The following is a 20,146-nucleotide window of genomic DNA, read 5'->3' as shown; positions in this document are numbered from 1 at the left end:
AATCAGAAATAATTTTAATATGCTGATTTGATAATCAATAGTTATCCATTATCACTGGTACTCAATTATTAACCCTTTAAGCCCTGAAGGCATCTTCAGAGTTTTTTTTTTTTTTTCTGAGTGACATACAAAAATGTAAAGACTCATAACTCCAAAACTATAGCAAAGAGAGTCAAAAGGTTGGTATCATTTGAAAGGAAACTTTTTAAATAAAAAAATATTTGGACATTCTCATGCTGAGAAATTGCTAATAAACAGCAAAAAAACAACAACAACAAAAACAAGGGTGTACAAGGGAAAATGTACATATCTTTCTAATTTGACATGCAATATCTCATGAAGGAAATAAGATAAGACATATAGAGGAACATCAGTGATCACCATTCTTTTTTGGTGATGTTCCTCTATATGTGAGCTATATCTGGATCTGAATTTTGTGGTGATCGCATAAAGACGTCAAAAGTTACAGTATTTGGAACTAAGGTAGCCTTTTTTTTAGCCTTTGTCGCCCCCTAATGGGCATTGTTTAAAATCGTTTTTTCACTCATGATCAATGCATGGCATTATGTTGATCTTGGACTCCTTTCAATCAGGAGCATTCACTGTAAGTTAGGGCTGTCGCGATAACCGCAATATCGCAATACCAATTGACCAGCATAACCGCAGAGGAATGCAACAACCGCAGCAACTGCGATATTTCCGTGTTTTCTTTTTCGTAAGGTTACGCCCTTCTAGTTTTACACTTCGTGCATGTGTCCTGAACATTAGTAATAATAATAATGTGTACCATGCTGATTTGTGCAGAGGCTCAGTAAATTTGCACGTAACAAGCCTAAACAGACAGCGAATGAGAGAGATCGACTGATCGCGTCCTATTACCCATAGATGTACTAGATGCCTCATTAGCGACTGTTTCTATGGGCCGCTATACGTAAGCTGTCCGCCATATTGTAGCGGTATACTTGACGTCATTCACCATAGTAATCACTGAATATTCAAAAGATGCCACAAACATGCACAGAACGGCTCAACGGCTCTGTGCGAACCTACAGTATGGTGAAAGACGTCAAAAATACCGTTCCAAGATGGCGGCCGCATCTACGTGCCTGGAGCAGTTGAATAGGGCGTCTATCTATGTCTATCTTATTACCTGCATCTGTCCTTCAGGCCGAGTCATGTATATTTGTGAAAACATGTTGTCAAATCCAAGGAAAGCGAAATCTGTCTTAGCATCGATGCATTGCTGGTCAGCTGAGCCTTTAAAAGTGGCGCTCAAAGTTAAAATGATTTCAACAGCGTGTTTCAGTAGTTTCTCTCTGAAAGAATCAGCATTTTTGAACGTGTAGTTGAATGAACGGTTTAAAGAATCGCTCAAAGACAGTCTCTTGCCGCCACCTGTGGCAAAACAATGAAACGGCACTGACTGACAGCCCGTCTAGAACTCGCAGGTTATCAACAGAAAAAGCATCTTGTCAGTCAGATTCGAGGATCAGAACTAACTGTTATATATATATATATATATATATATATATATATATATATATATGTAGGCTAACAATCGATTAACAATCTTATTGTCAGGTTTATGTTTTGTTATGTGGACCGTTATTCTGTTATTCTCTTCTGTTTACTTCACTTCCTGTTTCAACGCGATTTAGTTTCGGTTTCTGAATATGACCTCCTTACATTGTAACACATACACACACAGTTTATATATGCGCAGTAATACCGCATACCGCGCTATTGAGCCACTCAAAATTACCGCAAGGGAAATTCCTTCACCGTGACAACCCTACTGTAAGTAATGATGTGCCATTTTCTACAATCCATGCATATTTTATGAAGTTATAAGCGGAAATGCCACGTGATAGCTACATTTTAGTTTTAGTTAGCATCTGTGCACCTGTGGGGTTTTATGTGTTGTAATTTTGTGAGCAATATCTCGTGATCGATTTATTGGATTATGTTAATGTTGGATACATTTTATTTGTGATATTCTGCTGTAAATAATGATGTCAGATTTTCCACAATCGGAGCATGTTTCATGAAGCTACGAGCCAAAACGTGACATAAATGCTATCGGTTCTTGCGGGGATTCACGTACAAAAACTCACTCAAGTTTAGTCAAAGCACAAAACAAATGGAGCATAGCAGTAGTTCTGGCAGGTCATGTTAGTCAAGCTCGCATCAGCTGACACTCAGCTGATCCACATCTACCTATAGGATCACGACACCAATCATAATTCCCTTCATAAGGTCCCTTCAGTCATTATTCAGAAGCTATCGCTTCGCTCAGAACCTAATCACCCACCTCCATCCCCAGCTGCTTCCCTCGTCCAGTCAGGACTTGCCGTTGAATATATCATTGAGTCAGACCACTGAATCATGTTGTTAAAATAAACACGTAGAACATTAATGGTATCTGCTACATTTATCATTGATGTTGGTTCTGTTCTGTTACCCTGAGGGAGATATTCTGCTCTCCCTGCTCCTATCCATGCTAGGCTGTGTTGATGGGCAGGGAGTGTTTGTCCAGAACAGAACCATTCCCCCCCAACCTAAAATGTATGCTAATCGTAAGTTATATTGACGATAGTGGTCCTGACAGAATTATACTCATTGTAATCTACTCCATGAGAGCTTTCAAATGACATATGACACCTATAATTGCGTTGATCAAGGCTGTAGTTTTGAAAATATGATTATTCATTTTTGCACAGCTAGGGGGCGTCCCGCCAGTGGTACAGCCAGGTTTACAGGCACTGCTCAGCACTCATTAAGAGCTGACCAAAATGATTACATTCATTAAAAAGCTGAGAGTCTAAGCTTTAAAATAATACCTAATTTATTTTACTCTATTTAGTGGTCGCCAGTGTTGGGTGTAACGCGTTACTACGTAACACCGGTTAATTCCACCGGTCACAATAGTGACTGTAAAAAAGTTTTTCATTTTTAAAGCTTTACAAACCGTACCGACTGATGTTTTAGTGCACTTCCTGCTAATATGGAACAAATAAAGGGTCTCAATTAAATATGTGCAGTTTCACATGATTAGTGAACATTGTCTAATCATGTGACCCATACTCGGAATTTGTGCTCTGCATTTAACCCATCCAACGTGCACACACACAGCAGTGAACACACACACACCGTGAACACACACCCGGAGCAGTGGGCAGCCATTTTATGCTGCAGCACCCGGGGAGCAGTTGGGGGTTCGGTGCCTTGCTCAAGGGCACCTCAGTCGTGGTATTGAGGGTGGAGAGAGCGCTGGACATTCACTCCCCCCACCTACAATTCCTGCCGGCCGGGGACTCGAACCCGCAACCTTTGGATTACAAGTCCAACTCTCTAACCATTAGGCCACGACTTCCCCCAAATAGAATGAGTAAACATGTTGATGATCACAATAGTGACCGGTGGGATAATGGTGAAATTTATTTTACAATGTAATCCAATGGCATTTGCTAGTGAAAATGACAATAAAATGTTGCAATGACAAAATATTGCACTACATTTAAAATTCAACTTTTAGAATTTTTTTACAATAATGATGTTGTAATACTCATAGCATTGATATAAAAATTTGATGCTATATTTTAGAAAAAAACAATTTTGAAATGCCATGATGGTTGAATTGTTTTTGTTTTTTTTATCTCAGTTTTTTTTTATACATAATAGTAACCCTAGAATGTGATCAAACAGTTTAAAATAGCTGAGCTAAGATATATAACAATTTTACATAACTGCAGAAATATGTGATTTCAGTATTCTCCATATCCCACCGGTCACTATCGTGACCGAACATAAAACATAAATTTTTCACACACTTTTCTAAAAAAATGTCAAAAAATAATTATTGATTATTTCAAAGGGTTACTAATGACACATCATTTGGATATTTTCATGTCTGGGAAAAATTTGAGATTAAATGGGTAATGGTTCTTATTGGGGACAGTTGTGGCCTAATGGGGTGGTGATGGCGCAGTGGATAAGACACATGCCTTTGGTGTGAGAGACCCGGGTTCGAATCCACTGTGAGACACCAATGTGTCCCTGAGCAAGACACTTAACCCCTAGTTGCTCCAGAGGCGTGCGACCTCTGACATATATAGCAATTTAGCTTTGTCAGATAAATGTATAAATGTAAATGTAATGGATAGATGGTTGGACTGGTAACTTAAAGGTTGTGGGTTCGAGTCTCAGGTCCGGCAGGGATTGTAGGTGCGGGAGTGAATGTCCAGTGCTGTCTCCACCCTCAATACCACGACTGAAGTGAGAGCCTTGAGCAAGGCACCGAATCCCCAACTGCTCCCTGGACACCGCAGCTCTGTGTGTGTGTTCACTTGGATGGGTTAAATGCAGAGCACAAATTCCGAGTATGGGTCACCATACTTGGCCACACATCCTTTCCTTTCTATTAATGTTTAAAAACAATTTTATGCTTAAAACATCACATTTTAATACATCCTTACATATTTTATATTTTTTTCTTATATCTTACTGAAAATTAAATTTTGAATGACAGTATAAAAAAAAGTCTGAAATGTAAAAATATTAAGCAGCACAACTGTTTTCAACATTAAACACAATAAATGTTTCTTTAGCACCAAATTAGCCCATTCGAAATATTTCTGAACATTCACGTGACTAAACACTGGAGTAATAGGTGCTGAAAATTCAGCTTTGCCATCATAGAAATAAATGACAACATTTTAAAATATATTCAAATAAAAAAGTTATTTTAAATTGTAATACCATTTCACAATATTACAGTTTGTACTGTATTTTTGATCAAATAAATTTGATCAAATAACATGTATATATATACGCTACATGTTAGGGTGTAATGGTACACGTATTCGTATGGCAAATTCTCAGTATAGTTCTTTTGGTTCAGTACGCATGTGTACCGAACAAATCAATCCATTTTTTTCAGACAATAAATGCCGTTTTGACGCTCTTTGATGTGGCGCGACAGATCACCATATACTAACACCTCAGTCCCTTATCAAAAGCTACTCTCGATGCTGCGCTTAAAGCGCTATTGGAAACATTCTTTGTCGACCGGTTGTTGAAGCATGAGTGTCAAACACACCACATTTTGGCTTATATAACCTCGGTTAGGTGACGTCACTCGATTACAAACACCTGGAGATTATAAATAGATGTGACGTGGAAACATCTTCAGGTCTTTTGTCTTCAAGGACCGCATTGTGTGTGTGTGTGTGTGTGTGTGTGTGTAAGCACACTTAAAGTGAAAAAGAAAAAAAAGTAAAGCAGGAAGCGAGTATATAGAAAAAAAATAAATAAAAAATAACTACTCATTATGGCAGATCAGGAGAAGAAATGTTTACCTCCTTGTCAGAGGCAGCTCTCTGACGAAGATCTCCATGCTTTCTGCCTTGAGTGTTTGGGGGAAGAGCACACGATCCTCGGGCTCGAGGGCGAGCACTGCGATCTCCTTTCGATCTAAGTGCTTCGCGTGCGCCTCACCTTCTTTATAAGCTCGTGGGGATCCTGTGTTGATATGGCTGAAGCGCATGAGACGGACTCGCCTCTTTCTCTTGCGCTCTCGCCGGATCATGAAGCCCTCGCATCCGTTTCTCAAGCGTGCCCCGGCGTTCCTTCTGAACGGGCCGAGGAGACTTCATCTCTTGCTTCTGCGGAGGTGGAACGTGCCACCTCAGAATGCTCCTCTCGTGATGAAAAAGCTTCGAGGTGGTTACTCGGGCAGTCGATCGATTACATCTAGACTGGCTGCAGGAGCAAGAGACCCCCAAACGCTCAAAGTTAGACGACAGATATCTGTCGGGTGACCGAGGAGAGGGGCCTCAGTGACGGTCTATCCCCTTCTTCGGTGATCTCCATGACGAGGTAACTCGTTTATGGAACAGAGCGTATTCGTCCCGTGTTTTTGTGCCATCGACGCCGATCTACTCGACTATCGTTGATGCAAAGGCTCGGGCTATATGATGATGCTCCAGATTGAAGAGATGCTCGCGGGCTATCTCTCTCCTGGGAGCTCATCATCATTAAAGAAGTCAACTCTCCCCACCAAGCCATGCAGAGTAACATCTTCACTGGTGGGGAAAGCCTTTCAAGCAGCGGGTCAGGCTGGTGCTGCTTTGTACACTATGGCAGTCTTGCAGGCATACCAGGCTGACCTGCTGAAAGATTTGAGCACAGGCGGGGCAGTTGACGAAGAGGCGTTTTTAGAACTTCGCGGGGCCACAGATTTGTCTCTCCGTGCGACCAAGCAGACGGCCCCTGCCATCGGCCGTTCTATGGCTGCCATGGTTTCCACGGAGAGACATCTGTGGCTCAACCTCACGGGCATCAGGGACAAAGACCGCGCTTTCCTCCTTCATGCCCCCATCTCGCCTTCCGGCCTTTTTGGCGACTCCGCTAGCACTGACGCCGCTAGGTTCCGGGAGGCAAAAACGCTATGAGGAGGCGTTTGTGAGGTTTCTTCCCCGCTGCGCTCAAGAAACGGACCTGGTCGGGACCGGGTGGCCAACGGCTCGCCGCGCTTCATAGTCCGCCTCAAAGAGACCGGACCTGAGGAGCATCATGTCCTCCAAGAAAAAGTCTAAGACAATTGAGCAACTAGAAGCCTGTATTAGACAAGAATGGGACAACATTCCTATTCCTAAACTTGAGCAACTTGTCTCCTCAGTCCCCAGACGTTTGCAGACTGTTATAAAAAGAAGAGGGGATGCCACACAGTGGTAAACATGGCCTTGTCCCAACTTTTTTGAGATGTGTTGATGCCATGAAATTTAAAATAAACGTATTTTTCCCTTAAATTGATACATTTTCTCAGTTTAAACATTTGATATGTAATCTATGTTGTATTCTGAATAAAATATAGAAATTTGAAACTTCCACATCATTGCATTCTGTTTTTATTCACCATTTGTACAGTCTCCCAACTTTTTTGGAATCGGGTTTGTAATATCCCTCCACGACGGCTCGCCGTGTGCGATTCCGGTCAGGAGAGATCTCCTATCTCAGGCACAGGGGACAGTATTTCATCCCCGGCCCGAGCTCTGGAACCTGCATGTCTGGCCCCTGAGGAGGACCAACTGAGAGATGCTGGGCTTCCGCCCGACGTAGTAGAAACTATTCTAAGCACTAGGGCTTCCTCCACTAGAAGGAGTTATGCTTTCAAATGGCACATTTTCGAGAATTGGTGAATGGCACACCTTTTAGACCCAGTTCACTGCAAGAGAAATTGTCCTCAGGCACATGTCCTGGTAGTCTATGTGGCCGCCATTTCGGCTTGCCATGCTCTCATTGACGAGGTTTCTGTGGGAAAGCACCCTCTAGTTGGCCGCTTCATTCGGGGAGCTAAGCGGTTGAGGCCGCCCACCAGAGCGACAGTCCCTTCGTGGGATTTAGCTATTGTGCTCGAGGGTCTGGTCATGACCCCTTTCGAACCACTAGAGTCAGCGCCTATTAGGTTTCTGACTCTAAAGATGTTTTTTTTAATGGCCATTACTTCTCTTAAGAGAATTGGGGATTTGCAGGCTGTCAATCTCGCCATCCTGCCTAGACTTTGCTCCTGGGCTCGTTATTTTGCATCCTCACCCGAATTATCTTCTGAAAGTTCCATTCTCGACCATGAATCCGGTCGTTCTTGAAGCTTTCTGCCCTCCGCCGTTCACGACACCGGAGCAGGAAAGACTTCACTTACTGTGTCCAGTGCATGCTCTTCAAATCTACGTCCATCGCACTAGCCAGTGGTGTAAGTCGGAGCAGCTTTTCATATGCTATGGGGGCCGCAACCGGGGGGCAGCTGCCACGAAGCATACTGTATCGCATTGGGTGAGGGATGCTATTGCCCTAGCCTATGAGGCGCGCGGTCAAGCTTCGCCTCTAGGAGTTAGGGCCCATTCAACCAGGGGGGTTGCATCTTCTATGGCTTTGGCAAGAGGTGTCCCCTTGCAGCAAGTTTGTGATGCGGCAGGTTGGTCCTCTCCGCACACATTTGTTAGATTCTATAGTTTGGATGTTCATGCTACTCCGGGCTCGCATGTCCTTGAGTCGACATCCCAGAGTCATGTCGGAGACCTCTTCAATGTTCACGCACACACTACACAACGTTGGGGATCCAGACACTTCCAGTGCGGCGGCGTCGGTATTCTCGTTCCCAATAGTGCTTTAAGCACAACATCGAGAGTAGCTTTTGATAAGGGAACGTCTCGGGTTACTTGACTGTAACCCTGTAACGTCCTTTCAGACAAAAGTTTGACCTGATGATGTTTCCGCGTCACATCTATTTATAACCTCGTGTTTGTAATCGAGTGACGTCACCTAACCGAGGTTATATAAGCCAAAGTTTGGTGTGTTTGACACACGTGCTTCAACAACCGGTCGAACAAAGAATGTTCCCAATAGCACTTTAAGCGCAGCATCTCGTTCCCGCTTTTTCAGGGAACAGGGTTACAGTCAAATAACCCGAGACGTTCTAACGGCAACGCAGAGAGCGAGTGAGCATGATCACCCCTTCCCCTTTATTACTCGTTTTGTTTTTACGCAAAATATACATGAATGAACATCTCACCCCTCATGTAATTGCACAATTAGTGTTTCAACCGTGGAAAGACGTGAATAAAACAACTTGTAAACAAAATGTCATGTGGCATTTAATTTACCTCAGACAAGTCATCAGTGTCCACAGCTCGTTATTTGCTAGAGAAATGAAGTCTAGTGAAGAGCATTTTGCGAAATATTAGACTATACTTCATTTTACTTTACCTGTTAATGATGTCTTATGTAATGTTTAAATAAATATTTTATGAAACAAGTTATTATAAATTATTATCTGTAAATTATTATATTTAAATAACAAATAGAAGTTGTATAGTTTAGAAGTTGATTTAAAAACAATTTACATGTTTGCATACAATTTTTTTCTTTGAGTTTTGAGTATTATAGTTAAAAATAAATAGTTATTGAATTTAAGTCTGGGCTCTGTTGTTAATTGTAACCTTATAGTAAAGTAAAAGGGCTCATTATAGTTTAGAGCAGAAGCTGAGTTAGATTTTTATCCCTAAGACAATTTTATTAGAATTGAATATATTTTAAAAAAGAGCAATTTGTTCAGTAAACCATTGTTAAAAAAAAGAAAAAAAAAAAGAAGCAATTTATGTTTAGTTTTTTTTCCTCCTGCTGGACCGAAAATATACCGGACCGTGACGTCAAAACTGAGGTATGTACTGAACCATCACGTTTGTGTACCGTTACACCCCTAATATATATATTTATACACAGTACATATATACACACACACACACACACACACACACACATGTTGGTTTTTGTGGTTTATGTGGACTCTCCATAGGCGTAATGGTTTTTACAAACTGTGTGTGCTATTGCCCTACACCAACCCTACACCTAAACTTAGCCCTCACAGGAGACATTGTGCATTTTTAGATTTTCAAAAAAACACCATTTAGTATGTTTTTTAAGCCTTTTGAATTACGGGGACATAGGCAGTGTCCTTATAAACCACCTTCATATTGTAATACCTCTGTCATACCCATGTCATTATACAAATTTGTGTCCTCATAAACCACATAAACATGCACACACACACACACTCACACACACACACACACAAATACATTGTAGAGTGTGTGCGTGTTTCTGGCTAGCCTAGATCTGCCTAGCTTTCTCCCGCTCTGCGGAAGTGGCACTTCACAGGCTCCACAGGTGAGCAGCTCATATACATGCCCTGAGCACTAAGTTCCCAGGTGCCATCTGTGGCCATAGCAGCCCTGGCATGAGTCACATGCCACAGCCCCTCCCTGCCAGTCCCACAGAGACACAAGCACAGCCACACAAACACACTGCCATTCTGTAGCAATGGGCTTGCACTTACACCCACTGCTCTAATAGCTCCTCATTCCAAAGTCCTGAAGACATCAAAGAACAGCATAGCAGTGGACTCCATGTTAGAGTCTACATATGTGCATGTAGAATAAACTGGCAGGTTCCCAAACGTGGCATGTGGAAATGCCTAGGTAGCCCAGTCCCTCCACAGCATAATGGTCCTATGCCAGTCCACATATACACACACAGACAATTTGCTGCTTCTACGCACATATTTTTTGTAGCTATGTTGCTCTAACTGTGAAGACAGAGAGACCTGAGTTTGTAATAGGGCAGGCTGCAATGTGCCAGTGGTGATAAATGTACATTATGATGTGACTGGAGGCTCGTCTCCTCTGATCTGAAGAGTGATTCCGCTCCCGCTCATTTCTGGCACAGATGAATGAAGGCCAGCAGAGAGGCAGGCAGTGATGGAGAGCTCCATTCAGCTTCAGTGCCTTAGCAGCTGTAACACCTCCTCCTCTCTCAAAACATTCCAAATTCACAGATACCATGCAAAACACTATAGAACATAGAACACTGGAATTGAGGTCTAAAGCCCGGCTCACACTGTGCGATTTTGGCCACGATTTGGTCGTCTGAGACAAATTTTGAAAATCCTAAAATCCTAAAAGCTAAAAGCTGCGCGGCGCTGCGCTTCTCGTTCGGTGTGCGACCCCCTTGAGAGTTGCTGAAATCGCGTTTGGTCTCGTACTGTATCGTGTATCTTGTCAGTGTGTGCACTTGCTTGGCCATTTGTAGTTGATAAACAGGAAAGTGGGTTCAAGCGCCAGCAGAAGGCAGTGTAATGGAAGTGGTCTTTAAGAGAAGCAGTCTATCAGCGGAAGTTTAAAATCAGCTCGTAAGTGTATTTACTTGTCTCAGTGTTTAGCGCATTTGCCGTTGCTAGGAAACGCTTATTTTGTTTACTAGGATGAGAGTTGCTGAAATCACGTTTGGTCTCGTACTGTATCGTGTATCTTGTCAGTGTGTGCACTTGCTTGGCCATTTGTAGTTGATAAACAGGAAAGTGGGTTCAAGCGCCAGCAGAAGGCAGTGTAATGAAGTGGTCTTTAAGAGAAGCAGTCTATCAGCGGAAGTTTAAAATCAGCTCGTCTCAGTGCTTAGCGCATTTGCCGTTGCTAGGAAACGCTTATTTTGTTTACTAGGATGAGAGTTGCTGAAATCACGTTTGGTCTCGTACTGTATCGTGTATCTTGTCAGTGTGTGCACTTGCTTGGCCATTTGTAGTTGATAAACAGGAAAGTGGGTTCAAGCGCCAGCAGAAGGCAGTGTAATGGAAGTGGTCTTTAAGAGAAGCAGTCTATCAGCGGAAGTTTAAAATCAGCTCGTAAGTGTATTTACTTGTCTCAGTGTTTAGCGCATTTGCCGTTGCTAGGAAACGCTTATTTTGTTTACTAGGATGAGAGTTGCTGAAATCGCGTTTGGTCTCGTACTGTATCGTGTATCTTGTCAGTGTGTGCACTTGCTTGGCCATTTGTAGTTGATAAACAGGAAAGTGGGTTCAAGCGCCAGCAGAAGGCAGTGTAATGGAAGTGGTCTTTAAGAGAAGCAGTCTATCAGCGGAAGTTTAAAATCAGCTCGTAAGTGTATTTACTTGTCTCAGTGTTTAGCGCATTTGCCGTTGCTAGGAAACGCTTATTTTGTTTACTAGGATGAGAGTTGCTGAAATCGCGTTTGGTCTCGTACTGTATCGTGTATCTTGTCAGTGTGTGCACTTGCTTGGCCATTTGTAGTTGATAAACAGGAAAGTGGGTCCAGCTGAATTGAAACGATCATTTGTTAGATTGGTATAATAAAGGTTATTATACCGCGGCAGCGGTCGCGGCAGTCGTCGTGTGAAGCCCTCCTAGTGTGAAGACCAAAGAGTGTAAAGACCATCGACTCTACCGTGCGACTCCACCGGGCAGGGACACCGGCAAGGGATAGTAGTAGCTTTTTATTTAATTTTTTCATTGATATGTTTATTATTGAAATGTTGTTGTTATATGCATGTGTTAATTTGATTTAATTTCTTTATTTTCTTAAATATGTGGGTAGATAGTATTTATAGAGTTGTAACTTTTTAGTTTTAGTTACTTTTTCTTATTTGTAAGTCGCTTTGGACAAAAGCGTCTGCTAAATGACAAAAGTAAAAAAGTAAAGAGTGTAAAGACCATCGACTCTACCGTGCGACTCCACCGGGCAGGGACACCGGCAAGGGATAGTAGTAGCTTTTTATTTAATTTTTTCATTGATATGTTTATTATTGAAATGTTGTTGTTATATGCATGTGTTAATTTGATTTAATTTCTTTATTTTCTTAAATATGTGGGTAGATAGTATTTATAGAGTTGTAACTTTTTAGTTTTAGTTACTTTTTCTTATTTGTAAGTCGCTTTGGACAAAAGCGTCTGCTAAATGACAAAAGTAAAGTAAAGTAAGTAAAAGTAAAAGATTCCTATAATCCTAGGCTAAAATCGGTTGTCTAGATCGCTGGTTTGACATGTTCACCGACAGCCGATTAATGGCCGTTGCGATCAATTTTTTCCTCCGATTAAATTCTGGCAGTGTCAGAAGATTTCAGACACTTTCCTGCAGTGTGACATCTCCTACGACGACCGTCAAACCAAGAACCAATAGGAGCACTGAACTTGATGACGCAATTAGCGCGACAACTTCAAACCATTCATTATTTGTAAAAACAATATATGTACAAAGTAAAGTTTACTTAAAGTTTATTTATTAAGGGGCAGGATGTTTAAACTCGAATAACAAAATTACCTCAAGTTCGCTCTGTAGAACTGGAAGTCCATAAAGTCCTCTTTTGCCCAGCCATGACTTGCTCCACACACGTCGTCTTTTTCGTTTTTTTTTTTTTTTTACATCAAGGCATGTAATTAATAAAACTAACGCTACACGTTGCTGTTGTTTGCTAGCTACCATTATAGCGAGAGAACGCGGGTCACGTATTGATGACGTAAAACTCCGGTTTTCTTGAGCACGTCCGTTTTTGTAAAAAAAAAAAAAAAAAAAGTACGTCCGTTTTTGTCGCATCTTGACTGTCGTACAGTCTGACATTAAGACAACTGAGATCCTACAGTCTGACATGGGGATCATGTTCGTACAGTGTGACAAGCAACAATCGCAAAAGACTATTAAAAATCGCACAGTGTGAGCCCGGCTTTACAATGAAAGAAACCCCCTCTATAAAAGTAGCAAAAACATTTTTAAGCAAAGTATTATCACACAAGCAAGGGTGATGTTGTTCAAAAAATCAGCATGGCTGTAATTAAGCCACAGGTAATCACATCAATTCTGATGTGTGATAAATTATATAACAGTTCAATAAACAAGTTCAATAAACCCTCATGCCATTTTACAGGTATAAGACTTTCTTTTTCAGTTGAAGACAAACAAAGATTTTTAGAAAAAAATAACCCATTTCTGTGAGTCCATATTAATCAAGTGGATAGACCCCTCAAAGTTGACGCTTCAAAAACCACATGAAGCAAGCAACAGTAATCTATACAAACCCAGTTCAAGAATCAGTGTCTTCTGAAGTGAATGGCAGGTGTAAAAAATGAGTCCTGTCAAAATTTGTGTGTTAATGTGTGCGATTCATTTTTTCATTTTTCCGCATTAAAAATATTTAATGTAGTTAACGCAGGGGCGGAGCTAGGGTTGGTGATCCCACTCACAACTGCTACTTCTGTCTATTTTCTCTTGACAAGAATTATATTTATTTAAATGCAGAGTGTCTTTACGAGCCCATCAAAATGGGAGACTTTTTAGATGCACACTGCACTTTGCCTCTGCGCCAGGCACTAGTCAAACGAATCGGTACAGGTGACGAGAGAGCTTCGGTAGAACAACAGAGAACTGCGATCAGATGATATGTTGTCAGGCTATATGTCATTAAAAACTAATTTTCCTGTCATGTCAGCCGTTATACTGTGCTCGTAGCATGTGCTCTTTAATTGCACACGCAAATGCGGTGGCACACACTGTATTATATTAAAGTGCTATATCATATTAAAACAAAATTGAAAACTGTATAATAATGTATTTTTTGAACCTTAAACTGCATAAACGCATTGCATTACACCAAGTACACAAAATAATGTTCTTTTTAGCAACGTCATATGACCCCTTTAAAAATATACTGCATTTGTGTTGCTTCTACATTAATTTGAAGACTGAATGTGAAATTATTGCAATATAAATGTATATTTAAAAACTTTAATGTTAGGTGGGACTAATTACAATTAACTTAATAAAAACTTGCATTTTTTAAATCGATTAACAGCAGTAGTAACTGTTAACTACAAACCATCAGCCTGAAGCAAAGTTTTTAAAAATATTTGTGTTGAGCTAAGGAAAGATTAGTCAGATATATCTGGGACAGCATGAGAGTGAGTAAATGATGAGACAATTTACATTTTTCAGTGGACTATCCCTTTAACCACTACATGCCTATGAGCAACACACAGTAGCTGTGTACCTGAATAAGTTACTGTTGTTGAACTAATGATTCGGCTATTGAACGGCTGATTCAATGACTCATTCATTAAGGGTCACTTGTTTAAATCATGAATGAATCGGTGCTGTTAAACAAATTGGTTGAATGAATTATTTATTTACTCACTCATAAAAAATTACACTTTTCCTGAATGAATCAGCATTGATTAACTACTCAGTTGAATGATTGATTCAATGACTCGCTCAACAAATTGGCCAATGAATGATTTAATGGCTTTACCATGTGAGAGCTAGTTAAAAATCCCCAACGCTAACACATAAGCTGACAGTGCATCTGGAACGTACAAACACAGACAAACAATCTATACTCTTGAAACTCTGCTTGGCCAATCAGATTGGAGGACTGGAACTAAGTGCATAACAGGTTCACAGGAAGATGTTTTGGGTTGGGGGTACTGAAGCGGCTTACGTACATCATTACGTCCAATGTCAAAAGTGTACAGAATATAGTGATACGTCTGATATAGTACTTTCTAATTTACAATGTCTATCAAGAAATAAGTGAGGGAATAAACAATAATGAACAATTAAATTTTTTTTTACTGATTTTAAATGTACCCTAACAATTTCTTCATATAATGTTTACAATCCTCTAAAAACAGGGGGTGGTGCAACACCCCTACTTTCCATGCCTCTGCTGTAGAATAATAAAATAGTTTGGGTTAAGACTTTTCAATGCAGAACAAAATATGTTCAAGAGTGTGTAGTGCTAATCTTCCATCATCCTACCACATCCTCTCACAGAAGTGTGCGGGAATGGACTGTTGGTCTCTAATTAAATTGAGTATCTGGACTGAGGGTCAGATATCTCTCCCAAACAGAATTATACACTATTCAGTAATTCTTAATAGGCCATCAGGCCAGCACTAATATTCTTTATCAGTCATAATTTGCTTTTTAATAGGAGGAGGCCCTGCTCTTTCAGGTAGCTCTTGCTCCCGGGGAGAGGTAATTTCACCCTGTTCAAAAGCCCCTTCACAGAGCTTCACCAGAGGGCTCTGCCAGACTAACGGAACTGTCACAGAGATGTAAATAACATTGGCACTCGGTGAAACAAGCCATGAAGGGCAGGCAAGTTGAGCACAAGCATGACCCTAACTAATGACCCTTTCCTCTCTGATATTTAACACACACACACACACACACACACACGCACGCACGCACACACAGACAGCCACATGCTTAACAATTTAGATATTTGTTATGCAACCAAGGAAGCACTTTAGTATTGAGAAAGTGATAAATAACTTAACTAGACAGAGTCACTTTGAGAGAAGATTAACTGACTCAACAGTCAGGTCAATCAGAAGTGACTGTTCTACATGAAGTCACAAGTCAACCTTGACTTTAGTCAAGGTTCGAATCAACATCTTTGACAGCGGCACGCAACAGTTTTTATTTAGAGCATGCAATGCATTCAATAACGTTTAAAGTATATATCCGGGCAGTGTTTTAAGAGGGCAAAATGGGTGGGTTGTGACATCAAACTCATGAATATTAATTATCTAATGCTTAAATGGCAAGGTATTTTTCCTAGACTGTCTGTTCAGCCATGTAACCTAATATTCATGAGCTCAGCCTTCACCTTGGCTCCATTCATAAAAAAATGTTTTATATATGCTTAAATTGTACAACCTTGTAGATGTCCCACTTTGTCAAGGTATGAGTAACTTCAGATCACCTTTACATTTGCTCATATATTTCAACAAACATACCTGATTTTGATAAGTAGTCAAAATGATGGGCTAATCTGGTCTGTAGCTCATATCTGAAACCTACCGTATAAAAACTGAAATGTAGACTTTAAATCTAGCCTTCTTACATTACCACTTTTCACATATTGCACTTTTCATAAAACCTGAACTTATATGAAAGGTTGCTTTGGCATGTTGAATAAATGTGGGTGTAGAAGAGCACATTTTACTTTTTTTTTTTTTAATTGTATAGGAGAAGGTGGCTACAAAGCTACAGTAGTGTTAAAAGTTTTAGGCACTTATGTAAAAATGTTGTAAAATGAGAATGCTGTCATAAATAGATTTTGTTTATCAATTAACTTCTATTAATAACTAAATTAAATCAACATTTGATCTTTTGTGTTTCAAGCAGCTTTTGCCCTAGGTGCACTTGTGCATAGTTTTTCAGGTAGCTTTGCAGGTAAGTTTCTTGAAGCATCTTGGAGACATTGCCACAGTTCTTCAGGATTTAATCTGTCTCAGTTTGTTCTGTTTCTTCATGTCATTCCAGACAGACTGGATGATGATCAGATCAGATCTGTGTGTGGAGCACTGGCTGTTTTCAGGCTCCTTGTGCAAACAAAATACTCACTGGATTATTACAATTAACGGCAAATGAATGTTTAGAAATGCAAAATGATATTGCCTACTGGCACACTACAGCAAAATATAGAAATAACTGACTTAAAACCATTCCAGCTGGTATTCTAATAATTTTGGCCACCGCTATATCTTGGGTTGAGTAGGCTAAAGGTGAGAGTTTATGCAATACATTTCACAATCACAATGATCTCATAACAGGTATTTGAGTTCTAATATCATTGACTTTTTTAAAGGAATCCATTACTTCTCCATCAGAAGCTATACATTCCAAAATCACTATGACCTCATAATTTTAGAATGTTCCTAATATGGTCATAATAACTTTAGATTATACACTTCTATTATGAAGTCATAAAAATATCTATATAAAGCCTATCCCGAGGGAGGTTATAATGGTTTTGGAGTTTGCTTAAAATAAAATAATCAAATTTATAGATCCCAAATTGAAAGATTATAGTTATTTGATACAGAGTATAGTTATAATGACTCCAGGATGTACAGATATCCCTGAGGTCATAATGATTGAAATGTATCACCTCAGCTAATGATTTGATATTGATTTTGTAATGCATTACAAGGTTATGAAGTTCCTTAGTTTACGCAATCAAATTGCTTTTGCAGTGCTCTTATGAGGAATAAATGATAAAAACAGCAATGGCTATTTGAGATGCTTCCAAAATGTTAGGATCTGGTTTTGACATCCACCCTAAAATCATAGTGTTGGAATGAGATCTTCAAAAAAAAAAAAAACTTCCTCACTCTGAGACATCCCTGTGATGTGCTCCCCTACCTGAGGAGTATTTTATGGGTCGCTGTGTGAAGGCAGGCAGGCTAAATGGCAAGGAAGGGAACTGACAGATTCTTTGAAGATGCCAATTAGACAAGCTGCCATTTAGATCAAACACACCAAGCCTTTTTCAGTGCAAAGCCATGGCATTTATCAGCAATCTCTGCTTGTTAGGAGAACTGAAAAGTTGAAGGTGTCCAACCTTCCTAACAGGATGAGGGAGGACTGCGAAAGGTGAAACCTTCTGAACAGAAAAGAAGAAAAGGATTGAGAGCTGAAAAGAGTGAATACAACTGGTCCATCTTGTTCTCTGCAAACTCTTTCTATTTGTGACCATTTCTTTCTCTTAATCCTTTTTCACGCAATGCAAAAAATCCAGAGTCCAACTCTGGTTTTAGCTAACAAATATACATAAAGTTTGTGTCAACACAGTAATTCTGCTTTTCCCAGACACCGGAACTAATCTAACTAGAACAGCTTTCCTTATTTTCAAACAGACCCTTCAAGAATGAATGTCTGAATCTGATAAGATGGGTGCAAGTTACACTTCAAGTCAGGTTGAGAGAGAAACGAGTGAAATATAGTTGAAATATGGCAAATTATTCTGGACTATTTCTATCTTTAGCATCTCTAACTGGCTTTTAACGTGGTTATCAGCTCATGCTACGCTGAGGCCTTTAAAGACTGACTGTGAAAAGGACGACGGAATGGAATCCATTAAAGAGGAAGTGTGCCTTCTTTGTCACAACCGATAAAGTGATCTCATTACCGATTACACACGCACATGTTCCCTCCTCTACCTTCCACTGTACATACAATATATATTCAAATAGACTCAATCCAGAGGTAAAATTTGACTCACTGAGGTGGGGAGTCTGGGTACATGACGTTGACTTGAGACAGTGTTTCCACATAGGAGTCAAAGTCAAATGCAGGGCGAAAGTCCTCGACACAAGTGGACCTCAGCTCTCCAATGGAGCCACCATATGAGAGGCCATCTGGAGCTGTAGAAAGAACAGCAACAAAACATGATCATTTCTGTTTCTCGTATTACAAGTTTGAGAATGTTACATATCGAGAGTGACACTTTCATACATTGCATATTTATTTATATCCAAACAATTATTGTCATGTTCATAAAAGGAATGGTACATCCAAAACTTTGAATTCTGTGATCATTTACTCATGTCTTCCAAACCCTTAAGACTTTAGTTTCTTCACAACACAGATTTTATCATGAAAATATATATTTTTAATGAAATTTAAGATATTTTGGTCCATCCCCTGAAAATCCATTTGCTTGCTTGACACATGAGAACCACGGACATTTCATACATTTGATCTTCTGTATACCATATTTAATGAGCTCTATGAATGTGTGTTGATCATTAATAAAATCTGTTCATCATATAAAGTAATCATGTCTCTTTATAAGGCCTAAACCACTATGGATTACCTTTATTCTATAATCTGCTCTCATACCTCTTTATGAACTTTCTGAACCTGACAATTTTGGGTGACTAGCAATGGAGGGACAGGAACCATCTGTCATTTGTGTTTCAAATATAACCTCTTTTGAGTTTGGACTGGCATGTGTGTGAGGAAATTATTACAGTGTGAACTATTCCTTTAAAGCGTTGTGCTTATACTGGCAATAAAATATGTATAAAAGTGTGATTATGACACAAAAAAACATTATATTTCCTTAATGCCCGATACATGTAAATACATCAAGGTAAAGGAACATATGTATGTGCCTCATAATCTGTAAAGATCAGACTGAAATGAGCAAGGATAAAAATAAAGATACTGATTTCATAGTACAATGAACTCAATCTAAAAGGAAAATGTATTTTTCATGATATGACCTCATTAAAAATGCATTAATGTCACTGCATAAGACAAAAAAAGAAAATCAAACTAAGTGACATTTAAAGAAAGATGGCACAAACTGAACAAAAAAGGTTCAAAACTATAAAACACAGTGAAACATGACCATGGTTCATGATAAAATACACCACTGGTTACTCTGCTATGACACAAAAAGTTCAAAGTAAACCTAAAACTTAATATTTTTGCAGTTTATAGTACAGTCAATGCCAAATTGTAGAGAGAGGGTCATGTTGACCATATCACTAACTACAAGGCTACCTTGGACAAGGCTAACTGATAGAAGCATTAGGGCTATGCAAAGATTGACCTTCATTCCCTGAACTCCCAAACAAAGGCTGAATGCATGGAAGGATTCCTCTCAGCTTTTTGAAAACAAATCAACTTATTATACATGTCATTATGCCACACAGAAACTACAAGCAAAGCCATGATGTGAATTTGATATGTTGTGGAGCCCATGAAGTTAGACCACTGACCGTAGCTGGCACGCAGGTGGGGGTTGCGCAGACGGCTGTCTTTGCGCAGACTGCCCACAATGATAGTGACGCAGGAGAGGAAGAGCACCAGGCCGATGACGATGCCAGCCACCACCAGAGGGGACACCAGCAGGCTGGCTTCATTACCCCCTTCTTGGCAGTCTGGGTATTCATGAGCATGACTGCTCTGGTTTGAGCTCACTGTATAGAGGAGATGTGTGGAAGATCCA

General features: G+C 40.0%; 1 protein-coding gene across 1 annotated transcript in view; it reads right to left on the bottom strand.

Annotated features, from left to right (window-relative positions):
- Window positions 1-20,146, bottom strand: part of LOC306879739 (protein BEAN1-like) — a 64,215-nt gene that overhangs the window by 9,355 nt on the left and 34,714 nt on the right. The window contains exons 4-5 of the mRNA XM_079432905.1: window positions 19,917-20,117; window positions 18,410-18,551 (exon numbers count right to left, since the gene is read on the bottom strand). Of these exons, the coding sequence (XP_079289031.1) occupies window positions 18,410-18,551; window positions 19,917-20,117 (343 nt within the window). The remainder of the gene's footprint in view (window positions 1-18,409; window positions 18,552-19,916; window positions 20,118-20,146) is intronic.

Source organism: Barbus barbus (assembly GCF_936440315.1).
Source record: "Barbus barbus genome assembly, chromosome: 2".
NCBI lineage: Eukaryota > Metazoa > Chordata > Actinopteri > Cypriniformes > Cyprinidae > Barbus > Barbus barbus.
Note: the sequence above shows the minus strand (reverse complement) of the source record. Positions and strands in the feature narration are given on the sequence as shown.